Here is a 19,664-nt window from a genome sequence, read left to right as displayed (position 1 = left end):
CATCTTTTGTAACGGGTTTGCCCTTTCGCAACTGGATAGACATGCTGTTTCTAGCCATGTGCGTTTCAGTGACAAACTGCGCAAAGAAGAGATAACTCTGGTCTTTGGCAAAACGAGTATCCACGCAGAACAGTCTAGCATTGAAATACATGCTTGGTGATAATGCAACTTGTCGTGCCTCATCAATTGTGTTCTGTCCAGTGGGAAACTGTACGGGGAAGGCCATGGCTTCCAATTTGGGAACCTTGAAAAATCCGACTGGCTTTTTCCCTTGAGCAGGCGCAATGCTGAAGATTCCCTCACCGTACGACAGCAAGTCCTGTCCAATGTCGAGTGGCTGCATGCATGTGTCCAGAGTGAGGCCAGGCCTGAGCTCATCCTTTTCTTCTGTGCTGACATGCTGCTCATCCTGTTCAGAGACAACGACTTCCTGTTTCTCCTCTGTGTCATGCAGCTCATCAGGGAGAAATTCAAATGTGGCAGCATCACTTATAAAGATGTCCCTATATTCTGAATGCATCGCTTTCAGTTTTGTTAATGCTGCTAGCACATTGTGCATATTCACAGTATGGAAGTGTTGGTATCCTCTGAACTTGATGTGTCTTTTCAGCTTCACCTGTAGGAGCTGGGACTCACTGTTAGGCCTTGGGAGACAGTTAACTGTTTTCTCCACCTCAGAGGGCACACACACAACAGCGCCATACACTGATCGCTGCTGTCCTTTTGGCAATGCAACTATTTTTGCAAAAGGAACAATTTTGGCGATAAGCTGTCGTTCAAGAACATTCAGCTCAAGCAGTTCTGCAGGGATGGGTGGCAATTCAAGTCTGTTTGCCGCTGCAATAGAAGGCATGGATCCTCTCTTCAGATGGCTGTCACAGGTGTGGCAGATCCACTCCTGTCTTCGCTCATCTGGAACTGCACAAGGAACTGAGCAGGTACTGTCACAAGCATGAACATATTTCCCGGTTAAGCAAAAGGCTGTAATATGAACATTTTTGACATATCGTGTTCTATTACACATCTTGACTTGATTTGGAAAAAGCGCCCTGTGACAGACTGTGCAGATGTAAGTTGGACCATGCAGAATTTGACACCGAAATGCAGATATGGCCTTTTGCATTAAGCTGGTGGACACAGGCTGGTTTCTCGCATCAGAATTGGAAGTATCCTGGCTGGAACGAATGTATGGCCTGTATTTTCTCTTGATCCTTAATGCACATCTCAATTTGTGAAGAATGTGAAATCCATGATCTGTGAGACACTTCTGTTTCTTCTGGAGAGTACAACGAAGAATGTGATGTGACCTAAACTCCGAATCACTTGCATATCTTCTGGCCATGTAGTCCTTCATTTTCTTCTGAAAACAATCATCAGTGTGGTACCTCCTGGCCATGTAGTCCTTCATTTTCTTCTGAAAACAATCATCAGTGTGGTACCTCCTGACCATGTAGTACTTCATTTTCTTCTGAAAACAATCATCAGTGTGGTACCTCCTGACCATGTAGTCCTTCTTCTTCTTCTTCTGGAGAAGATAATCTGTCTTGTACCTCCTGAACATGTAGTCCTTCATCTTCTTCTGGAAAAGATCATCAGTGTGGTACCTCCGGACCATGTAGTCCTTCTTCTTCTTCTGGAAAAGAGCATCAGTGTGGTACTTCCTGTCCATGTAGTCCTTCATCTTCTTTTGGAAAATATAATCGGTCTTGTACCTCCTCACCATGTAGTCCCTCTTTTTTTTCTGGAAGAGAACATCAGTTTTGTACCTCTTGGCCATATACTCTAGCTTTTTTAATCTGGCAAAAGGATCTTGGTTGTACTTCTTTTTGGCACTCTCCATTTTCTTCTTCTGAAACTGCAAAGTGGTGGCATATATTTCTGTCTCGTATTTTTTTTGTTCCTGGTCTTCAAAATGTAGTGCCGTCTTACAAAGTCTTGCTTCTTTCTTTTTATTCGCAATTTTACGCAGTTCTTTTCTTCTCCGCTGCTTGTTTGTTTTTAAAACCTTTAGGACACTTTGGTTTTTGTCATCTGTCAGACCAACATTTTCAGGAATTTTGACGTCAGCAGTTGTTTGTGTTTCTGGCACAAATGAAGTTACTTGTGATGTAGAAACACATGCTGATGAGGAGCATGGTTCCTCAGACTGTTGCTCCATTTCAAATGAAACAGCCATGAATTCATAGCAAGCTTGAGGACCACGATTCCAAAAAAGCTCAAATAATCTGTTGATCATGTCATGAAGGTTGGTGAAAGTTAGCATAACTGCCGTTCCGTTACCAGTAGGATGTGGCAAACCTTCGGCAGTTCTGGAATGGGAATCAAAAAATCCATATCTTCCAGATCGGTCTCTGAACACAGCAAAGCACTCTGGAGAAACAATAAGCAGTGCATGACTGACATCTGATGAGAGACACTGAAGTCTTTCATCAAGAGGAATCCACCACGCGTCCATTTCCTGAGTTCCTCTGTCTCTCAGATATCCCATCACAACTTCTGACTTCTGGACGCTGTAGTTGTGGTTAGAAGTTGAGATGCTCAGAGGTACTTCAGCCATGCTTAGAAGATCCTGTCGGAATCTTCCTTCAGCCATAAGCTGCATTTTAATGCCTACATACAGAGCATCCCCTTCCTCTAGCACCCTGTCAAGATCAGGCTGTTCGAAAGAAGTTCCCTCACTGTGGTACGCAAGGAATGTCAGAGCTACACATGTGCACTGACTGTTTCGTGAGAAAACATCATACCTTGCATCACTCTGGCAGTGAGACGCCTGCACGGATATAACTCTAGATGTGTTGTCGCCACCTTCATACTGTGGTCCATCAGAAACCGGAGTAACACCTTTACTGACGCTCGTCTGTCCTGTCAGGTCTAACTTTGTCCAACGAACTTTCTGAGCCTGGGATCTCCTACCTTTCCGAGGCATCCTTCAAAAGAACAAAAGACAAAATATGAGAAAACAGACCAAAGACATTATATAAAATAATCCATGACATATCTGAAGGACCCATTATTTAGAAAGAAATAACTTGATCAAATGTAAATGAGATGATCTCTCTATAGAGATGCTCTAAAAACACCATCACATGCTGCATGTATGTAAACAAATAAGTGCTTAATTTTCAAACATACTCCACATTATAATAAGTTAATTTAGTTAAATTACAGTCTTTTTCAATTTTATGGTCATAACATTCAATATTTTATGTAGCTAAATGGGATTAAATTATCCAAGTTTAACATCTTGATCAACTGATCTGATTGTTTTTCAATAATAATTAGCAGAAGACTTCATACTGTCTCTTAAGTGTTTAGCAAACAAACGTTTTCTTCATTATGAGTTTGAACAGATCTCGGATTAAAAATGACTGTAAAATGGTTTTAATGCAACAGTCAAAAAGTACTGCATTCAATAAGCATTTCTGTGCAGGATATTTTCATTCACTTACTTCACAAAATGCTGAGGCGATACAACCTGCAAAGTATTCTCAAGAAAAAAACAAGTTAGTTAATTTACAAGAAAAAGAACGACTTAAATACAGCTAATAAACTTTTTTATATATATATAAAAAAAGAAGTAGCAAATAAAAGAAATTATGAATCTAGTATTAATAGGAACACACTTTTTTTAAAGAACAGAACAGAACAATAGCAGAATAAACAAGTTATTAACCTAGTATTAAAAGAACTGAAGTTGTAAAAGAACAGTAGTATCTGAACACAAATGATCAACTTAAAATGATTTTTTTTGTGTTTTTTTTTGGGGGGGGGGGGGGGTGCGGGGTTTAGGGGTGAAGGGTTGGGAAGGGTGGGAGGCAAGAACAATACAGAAGAACTGCTGCTTGGAGAAAATCCAAAACCTGGAAAAGAAAGAGATATTAGGCAACTGCAATGATAATAATAATAATAATCAAAAGACATAGCATCATTTAGGCATTTTGCACACTAACCAGGCGTTCAGCTGCAGTAAAAAAATGCAGGTCGTGCTCTGAATAGATGGTCTGCAAAACAACAAACAAACACACAATTAAAGATAGCCTATGTTTGTGACATAAGATTAATATTAACATTTAATAGTAATATTTTTTATACAATCAGATTTTTAATATAAATTATATTCCAAACCTAAATCTACTGTAAGTGATTGGCCAAAGATTTTCCTCAGGGATGTTAAAGACATAAGTAGCAAAATGTAATACATTGTCAATATAATATACTGACTGCCAAACAATATGACTTATGAAGCGATTGACAGGCAGCAAGCATTTTCTTTTCTGATTGGTTGTTCAACAAATTATCATTTACCTGTGTTTTAAAGGTCTTAAATATTATACAAGCGTCTCTACTATATAGTAGGGTGAAAGCAGTATATGCTACCACTTCTATTGAGAATCTTTAGTTTAGCCACCAGCCCACAGAAGCAAAATTGAGAATTGTATTGTAACTTATGCTGTAGCTCACATGACAGTGATAACATGACAAATGTAGTACATTTGCATACATACCACACCTATAAGACTATTTTTTAATGCTTGCAAAATTAATCTACTCAGAGAGTATGCAACTTTGAATGCAGCCGATGGCTAAAACATAAACTGGTTCTATCTTTCAGGAGGGAAAATGTTTTAATCTATAACTTACAGCAACTTAAAAGGAATGATTCCCCCACCAAATTAATATAATTTAATCACTCTCTCATTGACTTTGTATGAAAAATTGCAAGCAAGGAAAATTAATTGAGGCCTACAACATTCCCCAGTGAATTTCACAAAAATCCACATGCTAGTCACAGGTTCTGAAGTGCTATAGTGCATCAGTGACTCAGTAGTATCTCATTAATATTGCTTTGTCACCTGTTCATATTTTATCCATAAAAATAAAATGAAAAATAAAATAAAATACTGACCGGATATTGTGCAGTGGAGAGTCTGTAGTGCTTTCAATGCTGTAATCAGAAAAGAAAATGTCAGACTTAACTTGTTAAAATCTGTTGACCCATAAGCTAAAACTGCACCTTTAAATGTACAACAACCAAAAAATGCAAACAAACCTCAAGAATTGCTCAGGAGATAAAGCTCAATGATCAATCTAAACATAGCACAAAAGAACAAAAAATGAATAAATTAATGCTTGACAGCACACAACAGGGACAATTGATAGCAACAAAACAGAGGTCTATAACTTTCAATACCTCTTATGACTTAAACCAGAAAAAAAAACGAAAAAAAAAACGAATTTTATTCTTAATGAAACCATTTAATATGTTGTTTATGTCCAAATTTTTAAATCAAAAAAAGTTTTTAATTGGTAAATTAAAATCATAGATAGGCATATGACAAATATATCGGGACACAGAAATCATATTAGATCAGATATAACATTCAGATGGCAACCACATCTACACAAAACAGAGGAAACAGGAGCAATAATTACCAACATTAAGGCAATTACAACAAATGACATGCTGGAGGCTAGTTTTTCTTTTGTTTATTTTTTCCAAAAAAGTCTTTTATACTCACCAAAGCAGATAAATTCAGTAAAAATAGTAATATTGTCACTTAATATTACAACTTAAATTTACTTTTTATTATATTTGTACAGTTCATTTTTTTTTATTGATGGCAAACTGAATTATCAATGTTTATTCCATTTGTCAGTGTCATGTTATCATCAATTTTGAAAACAGTTGTGCTGCTTCATATTTTTGTGGAGACTGTGAATTGTAACTATTAAGTTTGGGTTCCGTTTTTTTATACTTTTACTAAGCAGACTATAGCCTCTTTCACACAGTAATACCAGTAAAGTTCCGTAAAATTACCAGAACGACTTTACAGGTAAATTCAAAAATGCGCTGTTCACACAGTCAACGACATTCCGTCTTTTTTCCAGAAAAGCACCATTCACACATCCATTCCAAAATACCGGTAAATTCTGTGATGTAATTAATCTCTAAACAGCTGCGCTTGTATTTTTAAACACGGAGGGTAATACGTGTTCAGTATTTCTGTTTATGGTTTAATTTTTTTTTTAAATTTATTATTCATGTAACTGCTTTTGTTACAGAGACATCGTAATAGATGACTGTTTTGAATAGGGCTAATTAGTATACTCCCCATTAATAAAACACCCGATGCTGTCTGGAGCTGACCAATTTAGTGAAAATCGGATTGAAAGGATTAATAGCACAATGAAGTTGCGATTGTAAATTGCAGTCTGTAAGACGCACTTTGCAGAAAAGGTGCATTCACAAATGTAGCCTGATCCAAATTCATATCAAATAGTCTATCAGCGCAGATAAACATGTTGTGCGTATAAATTGAGTTCAAAATATGTCCCAAAGCACCGGAAAAATTACCATGAATGTGACAGAGGGAAATAGTAAAAATATATTTGAATTATTTACTAATAGACTAGTGTTTTCTGAGTCTGTGCCCCAAGGATGAAGTTGCCTGACTCCTCATTAGATGCGCCTCCTAAACGGATTATGATTGTATTTAGATTTTTTGTTGTTTGTTTTTATTATTTCGTTAAGTAGTAATTAAAAGCTTTCTATAGATATACTATTTATCATGTCTGTGAGGCATGTATTCGCTGTGTTTCGGTATTTTGTAAGCTCTCCTGTTCAAGATGAGACGGCAGAAAGCATGTTTGTTTTCTTTATTTTATATTTCTTTATTTTATATTTCTTTGTTATATCATGATCGCGCTGGCACCTATGTCCCAAAAAAGCGTGCTTTATCTTGCGTTCTCCGCACAAAATATACATATAGCGCGCATCTGGGTTCAACGTTAAAACATCGTTATGCTTGAACTGTTTTATATCTGTAGATTTTATTTTAGACAATTCGTGATGATTTGAGAAGGCTAAACATAGGCTATGTACTCTCTCTCTGTGCTGGCCGCTTTAAAAAAAAACTTAGCCTATATGCCTGTTTAACGATCAAAAACTGCTCCAAACAGTAGTATGAGCTGTTTTGGGAGAATTGGAAAAAAAGACGTGCTGAACATCCTCAAGTGAGTTGCGGGGCAAACCGAAAGTTGAAGCCGAATGTCAAGCACTCTTCTTCACTGCTCCGACTTCTCGTTTGTGCCCTATCTGTTTTTCCCTATGTAAAAACTAAAATTAAAATTAAGTTGTAAAATTAAGTTGTAAAACTTAAAGTTATTGTTTTTATTATTTATTGTGTTCGGCATGGTGGGCAGCGTGTGATTTCATGCCGTGCCGCGGGTTGAGATCCACGTAGAGCTAGGCCTACAAGATTTGTGGAGTAGCAGAACCCCCAAATAGACGGACAAAAGTCATAATGGGAACAAGAAATACTCCCAATACTACTTCGTTTGTGATGGTCGTTTATTTTTTAGATATTAAGACACAATGTTTTCAGTTTATTGATGACCTGACTTTGTCGGCGACAGTTAACAGTTATTTTATCATATGTTACTGCATCACTAACAGTTTCTCTCAGATGACGACAAATTAGGCTACTTCATCCTACCGGATAATAGGAAGCGCCTTAATTTCACTGTCGCTTCAGTTGGATGGATGACATTTATTTTATTTTCTTAAACATTGGGTGAATGCTTGATGATTGGAAGACGTCTTACGTCACCGCGTTCTGAACTCTTACGTGCTCCTACCGGTAATTTTCATTCTGCGTTCACACACAGCAGAATTCCGAATTTACTGGTAATGTTACAACTTCTCATACCGTTAAATTTCCTGAACGAATTTACCGGTATTTTTTAAAAGATCCTGTTCACACATGAACTCTTTATGGAAATTTACCAGTAATTTTCCGGAAACGTCTGTATGTGTGAAAGGGCTTATTAACTGATCAAGTGACAGTATTTAACAGTGTTAAATAAGATTTTGGACTTTAAAACTTTTTCTTTTTCTTTAAAAAATGCATCAGTTTATTACACAATTTTAAAATGAATCACCGTTTATCACAAATTAGTTTTTCACACAATATTAAGCAGCAAAACCTTTTTCAACACTGATAAAAGTTTATTCTTAATTATATTATATAATTAATTTCTGGTTTAGAATTTATATATAAATTGATGAAAAAGGAAACACTAATTTTAAATTGTAATGATATCTTACAATACTACTGTTTTAATTGTTTATCATCAAATGCATGCAGCATTGGTCACAGACAAACAACACAACTTCAGCTTGCTCTTCCTCTGCAGTCGGTGCACATGAACAGATCATATTTAAGGTTTAAACACCGTCTCTCCTCCCTGACGCAAACTTTACTAAAAATAAATCCATGTATAAATACATTATTAGCACAAATAGTCCACGATTAAAACTTAAACTTCTCACTTCAACCTGCTGACTTAAAACCATTATCCATTATAAAGCAATGGTTTAAATACCATTATAATGCATTCTAATTAAATTCCGATCATAAATTATGAAAAAAGTACATGGAAAGTGCAGCTGACACCGCTTCTAACCGAACAACATTTTCTGTGGCGCAAAAAAAAAAAAAAAAAGATTTCGAGCTCACTTAAGATCAAAGCGGCAAGCCGCCCATAACCCACTACCAAGACGAAATGGATAAGGCCCGTTAATATGTCTCAAACCTCAGCAACACGTGTGTGAATCTGACCGGATTCGCCATCCCTAGCGTGTCAGACACGGCGGTCTGTGTGTCATTTCAGAGCTCTGTCTATTTTTACCTCGTGGATCAGTGAAAGACCACTATATAGACGTTTATGGAACAGCAGAAAATACGCCAAACACGCAGCATTAATCAGGCTTCAATAATTTCTACTGCCTTCCAGTCACCTCAAACAAAAATGTTTCTTAAATAAACGGTTTATACTGTGAGTTACTGACCTAAAAGCACACATTCAAGCAGGAAACTAGCGGTCAAAAAAAGAAAAAAAGATTTCGCGCTCATTTAAGATCAAAGCGGAAAGCCGGCCGCACCCCGCGACCGAAAAGAGACGGTTAAGTCCCGTTAAAATAACCTCACACGGACTCCGTGTGTGAATCTGAGCCGATTCGCCATCCCTAGCGTGTCAGACACGGCGGTCTGTGTGTAGTTTCAGAGCTCTGTCTATTTTTACCTCGTGGATCAGTGAAAGACCACTATATAGACGTTTATGGAACAGCAAAAAATACGCACAACACGCAGCATTATAATCAGGCCTCACTGATTTATAATGCCTCACAGTCGATCACTTCAAACATATGTATTTCTTAAATATGCGATTAATATTAGCAAATACTGTCCCAAAAGCACATTTAAGCAGGAAAAGATGCCATCGATCTAACGTACAGCGGCCTAACGTCAAGAACTAACCTCTGCTAAAATACCTTAAAAAACTCGTTCATGCAACAATATTCAGAATTAGTTAACGTTTTCACAAACTTCAAACAACAATAGTATACACCACTTGGGCAACATATTTTATATTTTTAAATTTGTTATTAAAGGCAGACGTTGGAAAAATGAACCATCCATACTCACCTCAGGGAGATTTCTGGAACATCTGACTTTGGTCTGGGGCTATCACAGTATTGATCAGCCAATCAGCACGCGAACTTCAGCTGCGCAGCCAATAGTCATGCAGCGTTAGTCTTCTATCCATATCTGAATGAGAGAGCCCATGGAGACAGTTTAATCATTATTATTATTTTATTTATTAATTTTTTTTTATTTTATTTTTTTTGTGTGTGTGCATCACACAAAATTAAAGGTTCCACATATTTTAAAAAAGCTAAACAGAGTTAAATTAAAATGTTTCTGTCTTTGTTTTAAGAACACAATGAGTCACATATATTATTTTATAATTTTAAGGAACAAGAATCATTACAACAAGAAATATTACATTAAATATTTAAATATTAAATTCCGAACTCTAATAGAGACAAAACCAAGAAACGTTAAAATATGGTTTGATGGATATACCTTGATGTACATACATACATATGCAATGATACAAACATAAAATATAATAAAAAATTTTTTTTTAGGTTTTTGTAGATTTTATATACTAATAACATGCCACATTATATATATATATTTATATATATATATATATATATATATATATATATATATATATATATATATATATATATATATATATATATATATATATTTCCCTTGTCCAATAAATGAACACCATCATGTCCTCATCATAATCAGTAAATGTTGCTAATAATCTTTTTGTCTTAGCTTCTATCCTTCTCCCCACTGCCATACATGCTGCTCAGTGATGCTGAAGAATATATTTTTATTGTTGATGCTAAGTGTTTCAGTGTGGTTTTCATGGGTGACTGATAGCTTTTTGCTAGTGTGTTGTTAGTCAAATGCTAGTGTAATCTGGGTAGTTACTGAACGTTCACCATATTGTTGCTAGGGTACTCTTTGTGATTGTTAGGCAGTTGCTAGTGTGTTCTTAGTGGTTGCTAGATAGCTGCTAGGGTGATCTCAGTGGTTACTATGGTGCTGATAGGTGGTTTTGATTGTAGATTGGTGGTTGCTATACAGTTACTAGGGCATTATTGGTGGTTGCTATTGTGCTGTTTGTGCTTTGGGTATTTGCTATGGTGTTCTAGTAGGTTTATTGGGTGGTGCTAGGTACTTGCTAGTTACCATTAGATGGTTACTATGGTGTTTTTTGGTGTTTTATGCTATATCTTTGTTAAGGTAAAGGTAACCAGGGTGGTTGCTAAGGTACTACTATGAGGTCACTACTGTACTTGGGGTGGTTGCTAGGGTACTCAGGATAGTGAAAGTGAAAGTGATGTGACATTCAGCCAACTATGGTGACCCATACTCAGAATTCGTGCTCTGCATTTAACCCATCCAAAGTGCACACACACAGCAGTGAACACACACCCGGAGCAGTGGGCAGCCATTTTTATGCTGCGGCGCCCAGGCAGGAGTTGGGGGTTCGGTGCCTTGCTCAAGGGCACCTAAGTCGTATTATTGCCGGACCGATTCGAACCCACAACCCTAGGGTTAGGAGTCAAACTCTCTAATATGCAGTATAGGGTATTTGGGGTGGTTGCTAGGATACCCAGGGTGGTTGCTAGGGCGGTTGCTGGGGTCCCCATGATGGTTGCTAGGGCCGTTGCTAAGGTACCCAGGGTGGTTGCTAGGGTAATCGGGGTGGTTGCTAGGGTACCTGGGGAGGTTGCTAGGGCATTTGCTAGGGTGCCCGTGATTGTTGCTAGGGCCGTTGCTAAGGTACCCAGTGTGGTTGCTAGGGTATTCAGGGTGGTTGCTAGGGTACCCAGGGTGGTTGCTAGGGCGGTTGCTAGGGTCCCCATGATTGTTGCTAGGGCCGTTGCTAAGGTACCCAGTGTGGTTGCTAGGGTAATCGGGGTGGTTGCTAGGGTACCCGGGGAGGTTGCTAGGGCGTTTGCTAGGGTGCCCGTGATTGTTGCTAGGGCGGTTGCTAGGGTCCCCATGATGGTTGCTAGGGCCATTGCTAGGTTACCCAGGGTGGTTGCTAGGGTAATCGGGGTGGTTGCTAGGGTGTTGCTATGTGGTTGCTAGTGTAACCGGGGTGGTTGCTAGGGCGGTTGCTATGGTAACCTGGGTGGTTGCTAGGCAGTTGCTACGGTACTTGGGGTGGTTGCTAAGGTGTTGCTAGGCGGTTGCTAGGGTGTTTTGGCTGGTTGCTAGGCAGTTGCTATGGTCTCCTGGGTGGTTGCTATGTTGTTACTAGGTGGTTGGTAGTTGTCACAGATGGTCACTATGTAGTTATTACAGAGTTCTTAGCCCATTTGAGCACTTAGCTAATCACTATTAGCATGTAGCTAATCACTGCTAGCATGACTAGCATGTTGGAAGTCCAGTGTGCTAGCATGAGTCAAAAAATCCAACCGCCATGTCTGTACGATGTTCTGATGCAGAGATATAGATCTTGCAAAACGGTTGCTAGGGTACTCCATTTGGTTGCTATGGAGTGGCTTAGCAGCTGCCAATGGTGATAGTCCAAAGGCTGCCCGCCAATATAAACCAACCCCCATGTCTCTAGGATGTTCTGATGCAGAGATATAGATCTTGCAAAACGGTTGCTAGGGTACTCCATTTGGTTGCTAGGGAGTGGCCTGGCAGCTGCCAATGATGATACTCCAATGGTTGCTTGCTAATATAAACCAACCCCCATGCCTTTATGATATTCAGATTTGAAGATATCTCTCTATGCTTTTGGTTGCTAGGGAGCTCCAAATGGTTGCTAGGGCGTGGCTATGAAGTGTTGAGGGAGTTTCGTGATTGGCCGTTTGCTGCCCGAGTCAAACAAGCCCACCCTCATGTTTCTATGACACTTCTATCCAAAGTTATTCATTTTATATTTTTCAATGGAAGTCTATGGGGTTTGTTGCTATGGTGCTCTATATGGTTGCTAGGGCGTGGCTTGATAGCTTCATAATGATCCTGAGAGTCTGATTGGTTGCCTGATTCAAATGAGCCCACCCCCTTGACTCTATGACACTGTGATGCAGAGTTATGTTCAATACAATATCCCTATGTAATTTCCCATTGTAGGAAAAACACAGTGTTTCATGGGCGATCCCGCACCATACTATGTCTATGGGGCAACTTTGGGGGTCTCTAGCACCCCAGGGGTACAACTTATACCCCATGTCGGGGTATGATCGCGCACAGCCTGATAGCCTCTCCAAATGTGGTGATTCACATGTTTCTGCGAAATTCTCTCTCGGAGCTACGATCCGTCAAAGTTAGCCGCAATGCATTGTCTATGGGATTTTTCGCCCGATTTTTCGCCCGGTGTACGAACATCGTACGCCCGATCGCTTATAAAAGTCATAGCACACCATTCCCGACTAGGCCGCACGATTTGACGCCTCTTTTGCGGGTCTGTGACGAAAACTGCGGGACTAGTTACGCGCCGAAGTTTTGGCGGAAGAATAAGAATAAGATATAATAATAATAAGTATGTGAGATAATAATAGTGATGCCTTGCCTCCGGCAAGCACCACTAATAAGTATGTGAGATAGTAATAGTGATGCCTTGCCTCCGGCAAGCACCACTAATTACGTTGATTGTTCCATTCACAGACAATGATGAACATGTCCCTCTTAACAACTCAGATGCTGCCAAGTCATTAAAAACAAACACTTGTACAAATGTACATTTGCATGTGACATAATTAAAAGATACTAAACCGGTCCATTTTAGATTTACTAAAATCAATTAAGAGGACTTTAAACCATCTGACTCGCAGACCAAAGAAAGGTGACGTGAGCACACAGATCTAAACATTAGAATCTGGACTCAATCATCCAGGATTATGCAGACGACTTAAGCGTCTACATGAAAAGCACCATGTGTACAAACAGCAGTGGTCCGCTACAGCTACCTACTACACCAGTGACAGGACACTCCATCCACAGGTTCAGAAAGTTTCCTGTACCATCAGAAGACACAAACTGGCTCTAATGATCAACTAGTTACTGGACTCGAGCTGGTCATTGTGTCTAGTCTTGTGAATCGTGGATATTCATTCTTCATGCATACCAGTCCACATCATACCTACAAAACCCATCATCTAACCCAACATGATCAGTTTCAACATTCAGAAAAACAAGGCAGATCTGTGGCTAAAAATCAAAACATTGAAATTACTGTCTAAGATTGCATTAAAAAAAACAAGTTTATACATACTGTACAGTTGCAAAACAATGCATAAACACAGGTTAATAGATTATACTGAACAGTGGCAAATGCACAGCCAAAAGGTGATTTAAAAACACACACACACACACGCAAAAAAAACTTCTTCAACTTTTCCATTCCTCTTGAATTGTTCTGCATACAGTGTTGCTTGAAGATGGATACGTTTGTCTGTTACTTGCCCTCATATTTAGGGTTGACCACTGTCGTCACAGCACTCTTGTAAATGGGGTTCTCACCCTGCAGATCAACATGAAGAGAGGAGAATTAGATTAACCTTCAATTTAACTCCACAACTGCCAGGTTGGGGCACTTCACAGCAAATACAGTAAACTTTGATTGTAAAAAGAAAAAACAGTATATTAAACCTAGCAAGCATTACAAAAGGCACACAATCAAACACAAACACTGTTATATTGTATATGCAGCTATTTAAATACCTAAGCTTTTTAAGTATTGGAAATGTTATGGAATGAAAGTCCATCTAAGATGAATTCATTTCTTTATCAGAACAGATTTTGAGATATTTCGCTTGAAATCGATTGCTTTGAATAGATTTGTAAACTTACAGTGAATGGGTGCAGTCAAAATGAGAGTCCAAAACAGCTGATAAAAGCATTGTTATTTGATGGACTGGAGTCATGTGGATTATTGTGATGTTTTTATCCGTGTTTGAACTCTTATTCTGACGGCACCCTTTCACTGCAAGTTTCTCCAAATCTGTTCTTATGAAGAAAGAAACTCATTTACATCTTTGATGGCCTGAGGAAGAGTACATTGATATTTCCCAGTAAACTATTCCATTAAGTATCAGAAGATCATATAAAAGTGAAGTCTGGGGTTTTGTGTTCCCCAGATCTTAAGTCATACAGGTTTGGAATGACATGCTGGTGAGTGAGTGAGTAAAATGCCATAAAAGGCATTTCCTAAAAATTAGTGAATTAGAATAAATAACTGCAAATGACTATTTAGAAGCTGTTCATGTTATATATGGGTCTGAGGTTGATGTTAAAGTCATAGAAAGACAAATAGGCACAAAGAGGAAGAAAAAGCACATGCAAGCAGCAAAGAAGAGTACAGACTCAGAGTGTGACGCCTTTATTTCCATAACTTGGATTCTGGAATTTATTAATGGGGCTCTTGTATATTGGGTTCTCTTGCTAGATATGACAAGAAGAAAAGGTTTGAAGAAAGAAAGGCAGAAAGAAACGAATATAAACGACAGAGTGAGAAACACATGAACTGAAATAAAGAAAACAAACAGCTGAAAACCCTATGGTTTTGACCAGTTCAGTACAAACAACATAAGAATGCATATATAAAGCCTGTAATCAATTCATACTTTTTTAGCAAGTAAAAGACCTTTTAATATCATTCTAACAACTTCCATCTTCAAGTCAATGTACACTTGTATTTAGCTGTAAAATCTTTAATTATCTTTATTAACTAAACAAGAATAACTTGCATGAACATTTACTGGACTAAAAGAACTTAGACTTGATTATGCATGCATAATTTTTAGAGGGAAAAAACTTTAAAATGTGTCAAATATGCCACATCAGGATTTTGAGGAACATTTAATCATGCATCACTTAATCATCGATGTATTTTGTCCACTACAATTAAAACTACAGAGCTTTGATCATTAAACTAATCATTTAAATGTAACCTTACTAAACATATTATTGGGATGTATAGAGTGACAGCTGACATTTACATGCATTTTATGTAAACAGTCTGTTAGATCTCAGTGAATAACATTAAAATCTATCAAAACTTCATTTAACAACATACTATTTGGGCCATAAAAGCTTGGTTAATCAAATATGAAAAAATAAAAATAATACTACTAATAAAAAAAGATTCCTTAATTTTCCAGACTATTATTTGACAGGCTTTACAGGGCTAATATACAGCTACACAATCGATAATTTTTGCTCTAGATAAAAGACATTTAATGCATTAATTTAAATGCCTTAAATAGACCTATCTGCATTTGCATAAACCTCCAAGCTAAGAGTTCTTGATCACTAAGCCCCTTTTTTGCTGCAATATTCTGTAGGATTAATGAACTAGCAGTGCCCAGCAGGTGGCAGAAATGACCTCCCCTCGTGCCAGAGAGGCCACACCCCACAAAATGAGGCCAGACATCCCATTCCAGCTATCTGCTCTGTGTGAGATGAAAATATAACTATATCGAGAAATATTACGTATTCATTTTATGTATATGTTATTTTTACGGACAGCTTTCTCTAGGCCATTGAAATGGCTACATACGACATGAGATGTAACGGAAATCAGAGAAACATACCGCATCCCACTTGGCATTCATCTTCTCTTTCTCGAACTTGGCGAACTCTCTGCGGTCATGAATAATCATGAGCAGCTTCCAGATGAGCAGAAGTGCTAAACCAATCAGAACGATTCCTGCGACCACACCAGCTACAATGGGGATGATGTCAGGGCCAGAGGGACACTCTGTGAACACAGGCACAAAGCATTATCAATAAAACCAGTTAACTAGAACAATATAACTCAGGACCTGCTGGTACTTGTTTCATCTTCCACTTACCAAGCTCCTCTGCCACATGGACCACAACGGTGCTGTCATTCCTGGTAGCGTAGGTGAAGAAGAACCAACAATCGTTAGCATCACGCTCTTTGCAGTGATTGATGTAGGGCTGGTCGTTGGGCTGAGGAAGTTCCTCCTTCTTCTTCACCATTTTAAGATCGAAGTTAGTACACTCTTTCTCACATGTGTCTTTCTTATCACCAGAACCAAATGCTCGGCACTGGACACAATCCCTGTGAGGAAAGACAAGAAAATATATTTAGTGCTGCTAGCTGTGGCAGTTGTTCAAGCAAATGTCCTGTTAATAACTCACTTGTGTTCAGTGCAAACTCCAGGACAGGTTGGGCAGATCTCACAGGTTTGACCCTGAAACTTTGTGTCTATACATTTACACGTGCCGCACTCGCAGGTGCCCCGACCGTTACAGATCTGTTTGTTACTGGCCATACAGGTTGAGGTGTCCAATGAGCAGTCGCAAGCACTTCCTGTGTAGTTAGCGTCACAGATACACTTCCTGCATTCACAACGACCGTGACCTGGAAAGGTGGAGAAAGTTAGTAACTGTTAATTCATTTACATAGGTTTCTACATATGTGAAGATCAGATCAGAACAGTGTTATTTCAGCAGAGTCATACCTCCGCAGAGCTTGTTGTTGGAGCGGTCACAGTTGAAGTTGTCGCACTCGCAGAACTTTCCGCTGTATCTCTCCTCTGGGTTGTCTCTTTTTTTGCACTCGCACGTTCCACAAACGCAGTCTCCATTGTTGCTGCAGATGTCCGTGCCGTTATCCATGCGGCAGTTTGCATCCAGATCTTCTGTTCTGACCTCATCTTTACTACATTCACAAACCCTGCCAATACGTCCCTCATTGCACCTGAAAATAAGCACAGATTACATTATTGCCATCGATCTGGTCTTATATCCAGGTACTAACTAACTAACCTTTTCAACTCACCTGCATGCTCCACACTCCAGAGTGCCATTGCCGTCGCTACAGTTTGGACTGTTAGGGATTCCTTCTTTATGACACTCACATTCACAGATGAAGTTGAGGACGATCTCCACCTCCTCAGTGAAACCCAGCGGCTTGATCTTTAAAGTCTCTGATTTGCCATTAGATGGACAGCCCTTAGCCGTGACCGCTACCTCAAACGTCACCTGTGACGAGAATAAAGAGCGCTGATTTAATTTGCAGTCTTTGTAGTTTTTATTCATGCTGCTATCAAATTTCTTCAAAGAGGAAGAGCAAATAAAAATGTCCTGAATTAGCAAAGGGTCAGTTATTTAGGAAATCGTATCCAATGGAAAGTACTGAACATCTGATGAAACTTTCATAAAGGGTTTTAACTATTCTCACCTGATCCCCAATGGCGATGTTGGAGCACTTTCTCCCATTTTCTCCTTCTTGACTCACTCCATTCTTGCAGTGGGAGATGTAGGAAATGGACACACCTTCGGGGAGCCTACTGTTCTCCAGAATGATCTCAGAAGACAGAGACTGAGAAGACAGATTTATGAAAGGATTATTTACATGTTTATTCAAATAAATAAAAAAATGTATTTGAAAGTGACAAAAAATTTGGACGTTCAATTTCTTTTTTTGGGGGGGGGGGGTAATCTACTTTTTTTCAGCAAGGAAACTTTCTATTGATTAAAGTAACAGTAAAGATAGTTAATAATAAACTGTTTTCAACTCTTTATTGCAAAAAAAAAAATTATTGAGCAGAAAATCAGCAAATCAGAATGATTTCTGACAGATCATTTGATATTGAATCCTGACACTTTCAATAGCCTAAATAAATTTGCTATCACGGCTATACATTCATGACATACTCATAGATAGATTACAACACTATACAGGTATTCAAGGGCAGGCTCTAAGATGGTTTAGATCCTACCTGTCCGATCGCTACCATTTTTAAATAGGGTGTCATCTCATTAATCATCGGTAAAATATGGAGTGCCACATGGATCCGTCCTAGGTCCACTTCTATTTTCAATATACATGTTGCCCCTTAATATGGAATTAGCTTCCACTGTTATGCTGATGATACTCAGCTATATATCTCAACGAGACCAGATGAAACTTCTCAATTATCTAAGCTAACAGAGTGTGTTAAAAATGTAATATATTAATTAATGGACCAAAAAACACTACACAGAATCTTGTAGATTACAATCTGCAACTAGACGGATATACTGTTATTTCCTCTATAGTCAAAAATCTGGGTGTTAGACAGCAATTTGTATTTTGAAAATCATATTTCCCCATGTTTCAAAAACTGCATTCTTCCATCTTAGAAACATTGCCAAGCTACGAAACACGTTATCTGTTTCTGATGCAGAAAAGCTAGTTCATGCATTCATGACCTCTAGACTGGACTATTGTAATGCACTTCTAGGTGGTTGTCCTACTTCTTCAATAAACAAGCTACAGGTCGTCCAAAATGCAGCGTCTAGAGTCCTTACAAGGTCAAGAAAATATGATCATATTACTCCAATTGTACAGTCTCTGCACTGGCTACCTATTAAGTTCTGTATCAGTTACAAATTATCATTACTTACCTATAAGGCCCTAATTAGTTTAGCTCCTGCATACCTAACTAGCCTTCTACCACGTAACAACCCATCACACTCATTAAGGTCACAAAACGCTGGACTTTTGGTAGTTCCTAGGATAGCAAAGTCCACTAAAGGAGGTAGAGCGTTCTCACATTTGGCTCCCAAACTCTGGAATAGCCTTTCTGATAATGTTCGGGGTTCAGACACACTCTCTCTGTTAAAATCTAGATTAAAAACGCATCTCTTTCGCCAAGCATTCGAATAATGTATCTCTTAAATTGTAAATTGGAACAGCCGCTATGATAATGATGTCTCTATTTTGTTTCTATGTTTTGCCATGGGATTTACATCCCGTGGTAATTAGGATTTACACAAGCTCCAGTCTGGATCCAGAACACCTGAGAAGAGATGATGCTGACCCTCAGAGGACCTAAGATGATGCTAACCCTGAATCAACAACAGAACTAACAAATATTGCTACAAGTGTGACTGCATTATATAATAATTAATTAATTAATATTAATAAATGTTAATCGTCTGGCTGACTACGACTTGTATTAATATTTCTAAAAAATCCTGTCATATGTGCACAAACTGACAGTCACCACCATAAACTACTACTAAATATTGTAGAAACATAATTTCTGTAAAGTTGTTTTGTAACGATTTGTATTGCAAAAAGCGCTATACAAATAAACTTGAATTGAAGTGAATATTTTAAAACATTAAATAGAAAACAGTTGTTTTAAATTGTTTAACATTTAGCTTTTCAAAAATTAGAATTATATATTTTACAATATCTTTAACAATGTTTTTTTCTGTAAATTTCATTGTGATATTTCCATATTTTATTTA

At 38.2% G+C, this 19,664-nt stretch overlaps 1 protein-coding gene across 6 annotated transcripts in view; it reads right to left on the bottom strand.

Annotated features, from left to right (window-relative positions):
* Positions 1 to 19,664, bottom strand: part of LOC127951055 (integrin beta-1-like) — a 52,685-nt gene that overhangs the window by 21,223 nt on the left and 11,798 nt on the right. For 2 of the 6 annotated variants that reach the window (XM_052548671.1, XM_052548672.1), the window contains exons 10-22: positions 17,605 to 17,745; positions 17,203 to 17,405; positions 16,883 to 17,121; positions 16,560 to 16,782; positions 16,247 to 16,479; positions 15,986 to 16,152; positions 13,857 to 13,914; positions 9,489 to 9,611; positions 5,051 to 5,088; positions 4,907 to 4,945; positions 3,951 to 4,001; positions 3,450 to 3,860; positions 2,745 to 2,927 (exon numbers count right to left, since the gene is read on the bottom strand). In XM_052548671.1, coding sequence (XP_052404631.1) covers positions 9,565 to 9,611; positions 13,857 to 13,914; positions 15,986 to 16,152; positions 16,247 to 16,479; positions 16,560 to 16,782; positions 16,883 to 17,121; positions 17,203 to 17,405; positions 17,605 to 17,745 — 1,311 coding nt within the window. In that variant the 3' untranslated portion in view covers positions 2,745 to 2,927; positions 3,450 to 3,860; positions 3,951 to 4,001; ... (1 more) ...; positions 5,051 to 5,088; positions 9,489 to 9,564. Of the gene's footprint in view, positions 1 to 2,744; positions 2,928 to 3,449; positions 3,861 to 3,950; positions 4,002 to 4,906; positions 4,946 to 5,050; positions 5,089 to 9,488; positions 9,612 to 13,764; positions 13,915 to 14,756; positions 14,835 to 15,985; positions 16,153 to 16,246; positions 16,480 to 16,559; positions 16,783 to 16,882; positions 17,122 to 17,202; positions 17,406 to 17,604; positions 17,746 to 19,664 lie in introns of all 6 variants that reach the window. The other 4 variants (XM_052548673.1, XM_052548674.1, XM_052548675.1 and 1 more) reach the window with 4 other exon arrangements.

Source organism: Carassius gibelio, chromosome B2, assembly GCF_023724105.1.
Source record: "Carassius gibelio isolate Cgi1373 ecotype wild population from Czech Republic chromosome B2, carGib1.2-hapl.c, whole genome shotgun sequence".
Taxonomy (NCBI): Eukaryota; Metazoa; Chordata; class Actinopteri; order Cypriniformes; family Cyprinidae; genus Carassius; species Carassius gibelio.
This window is presented reverse-complemented; position numbering and strand designations above follow the sequence as displayed.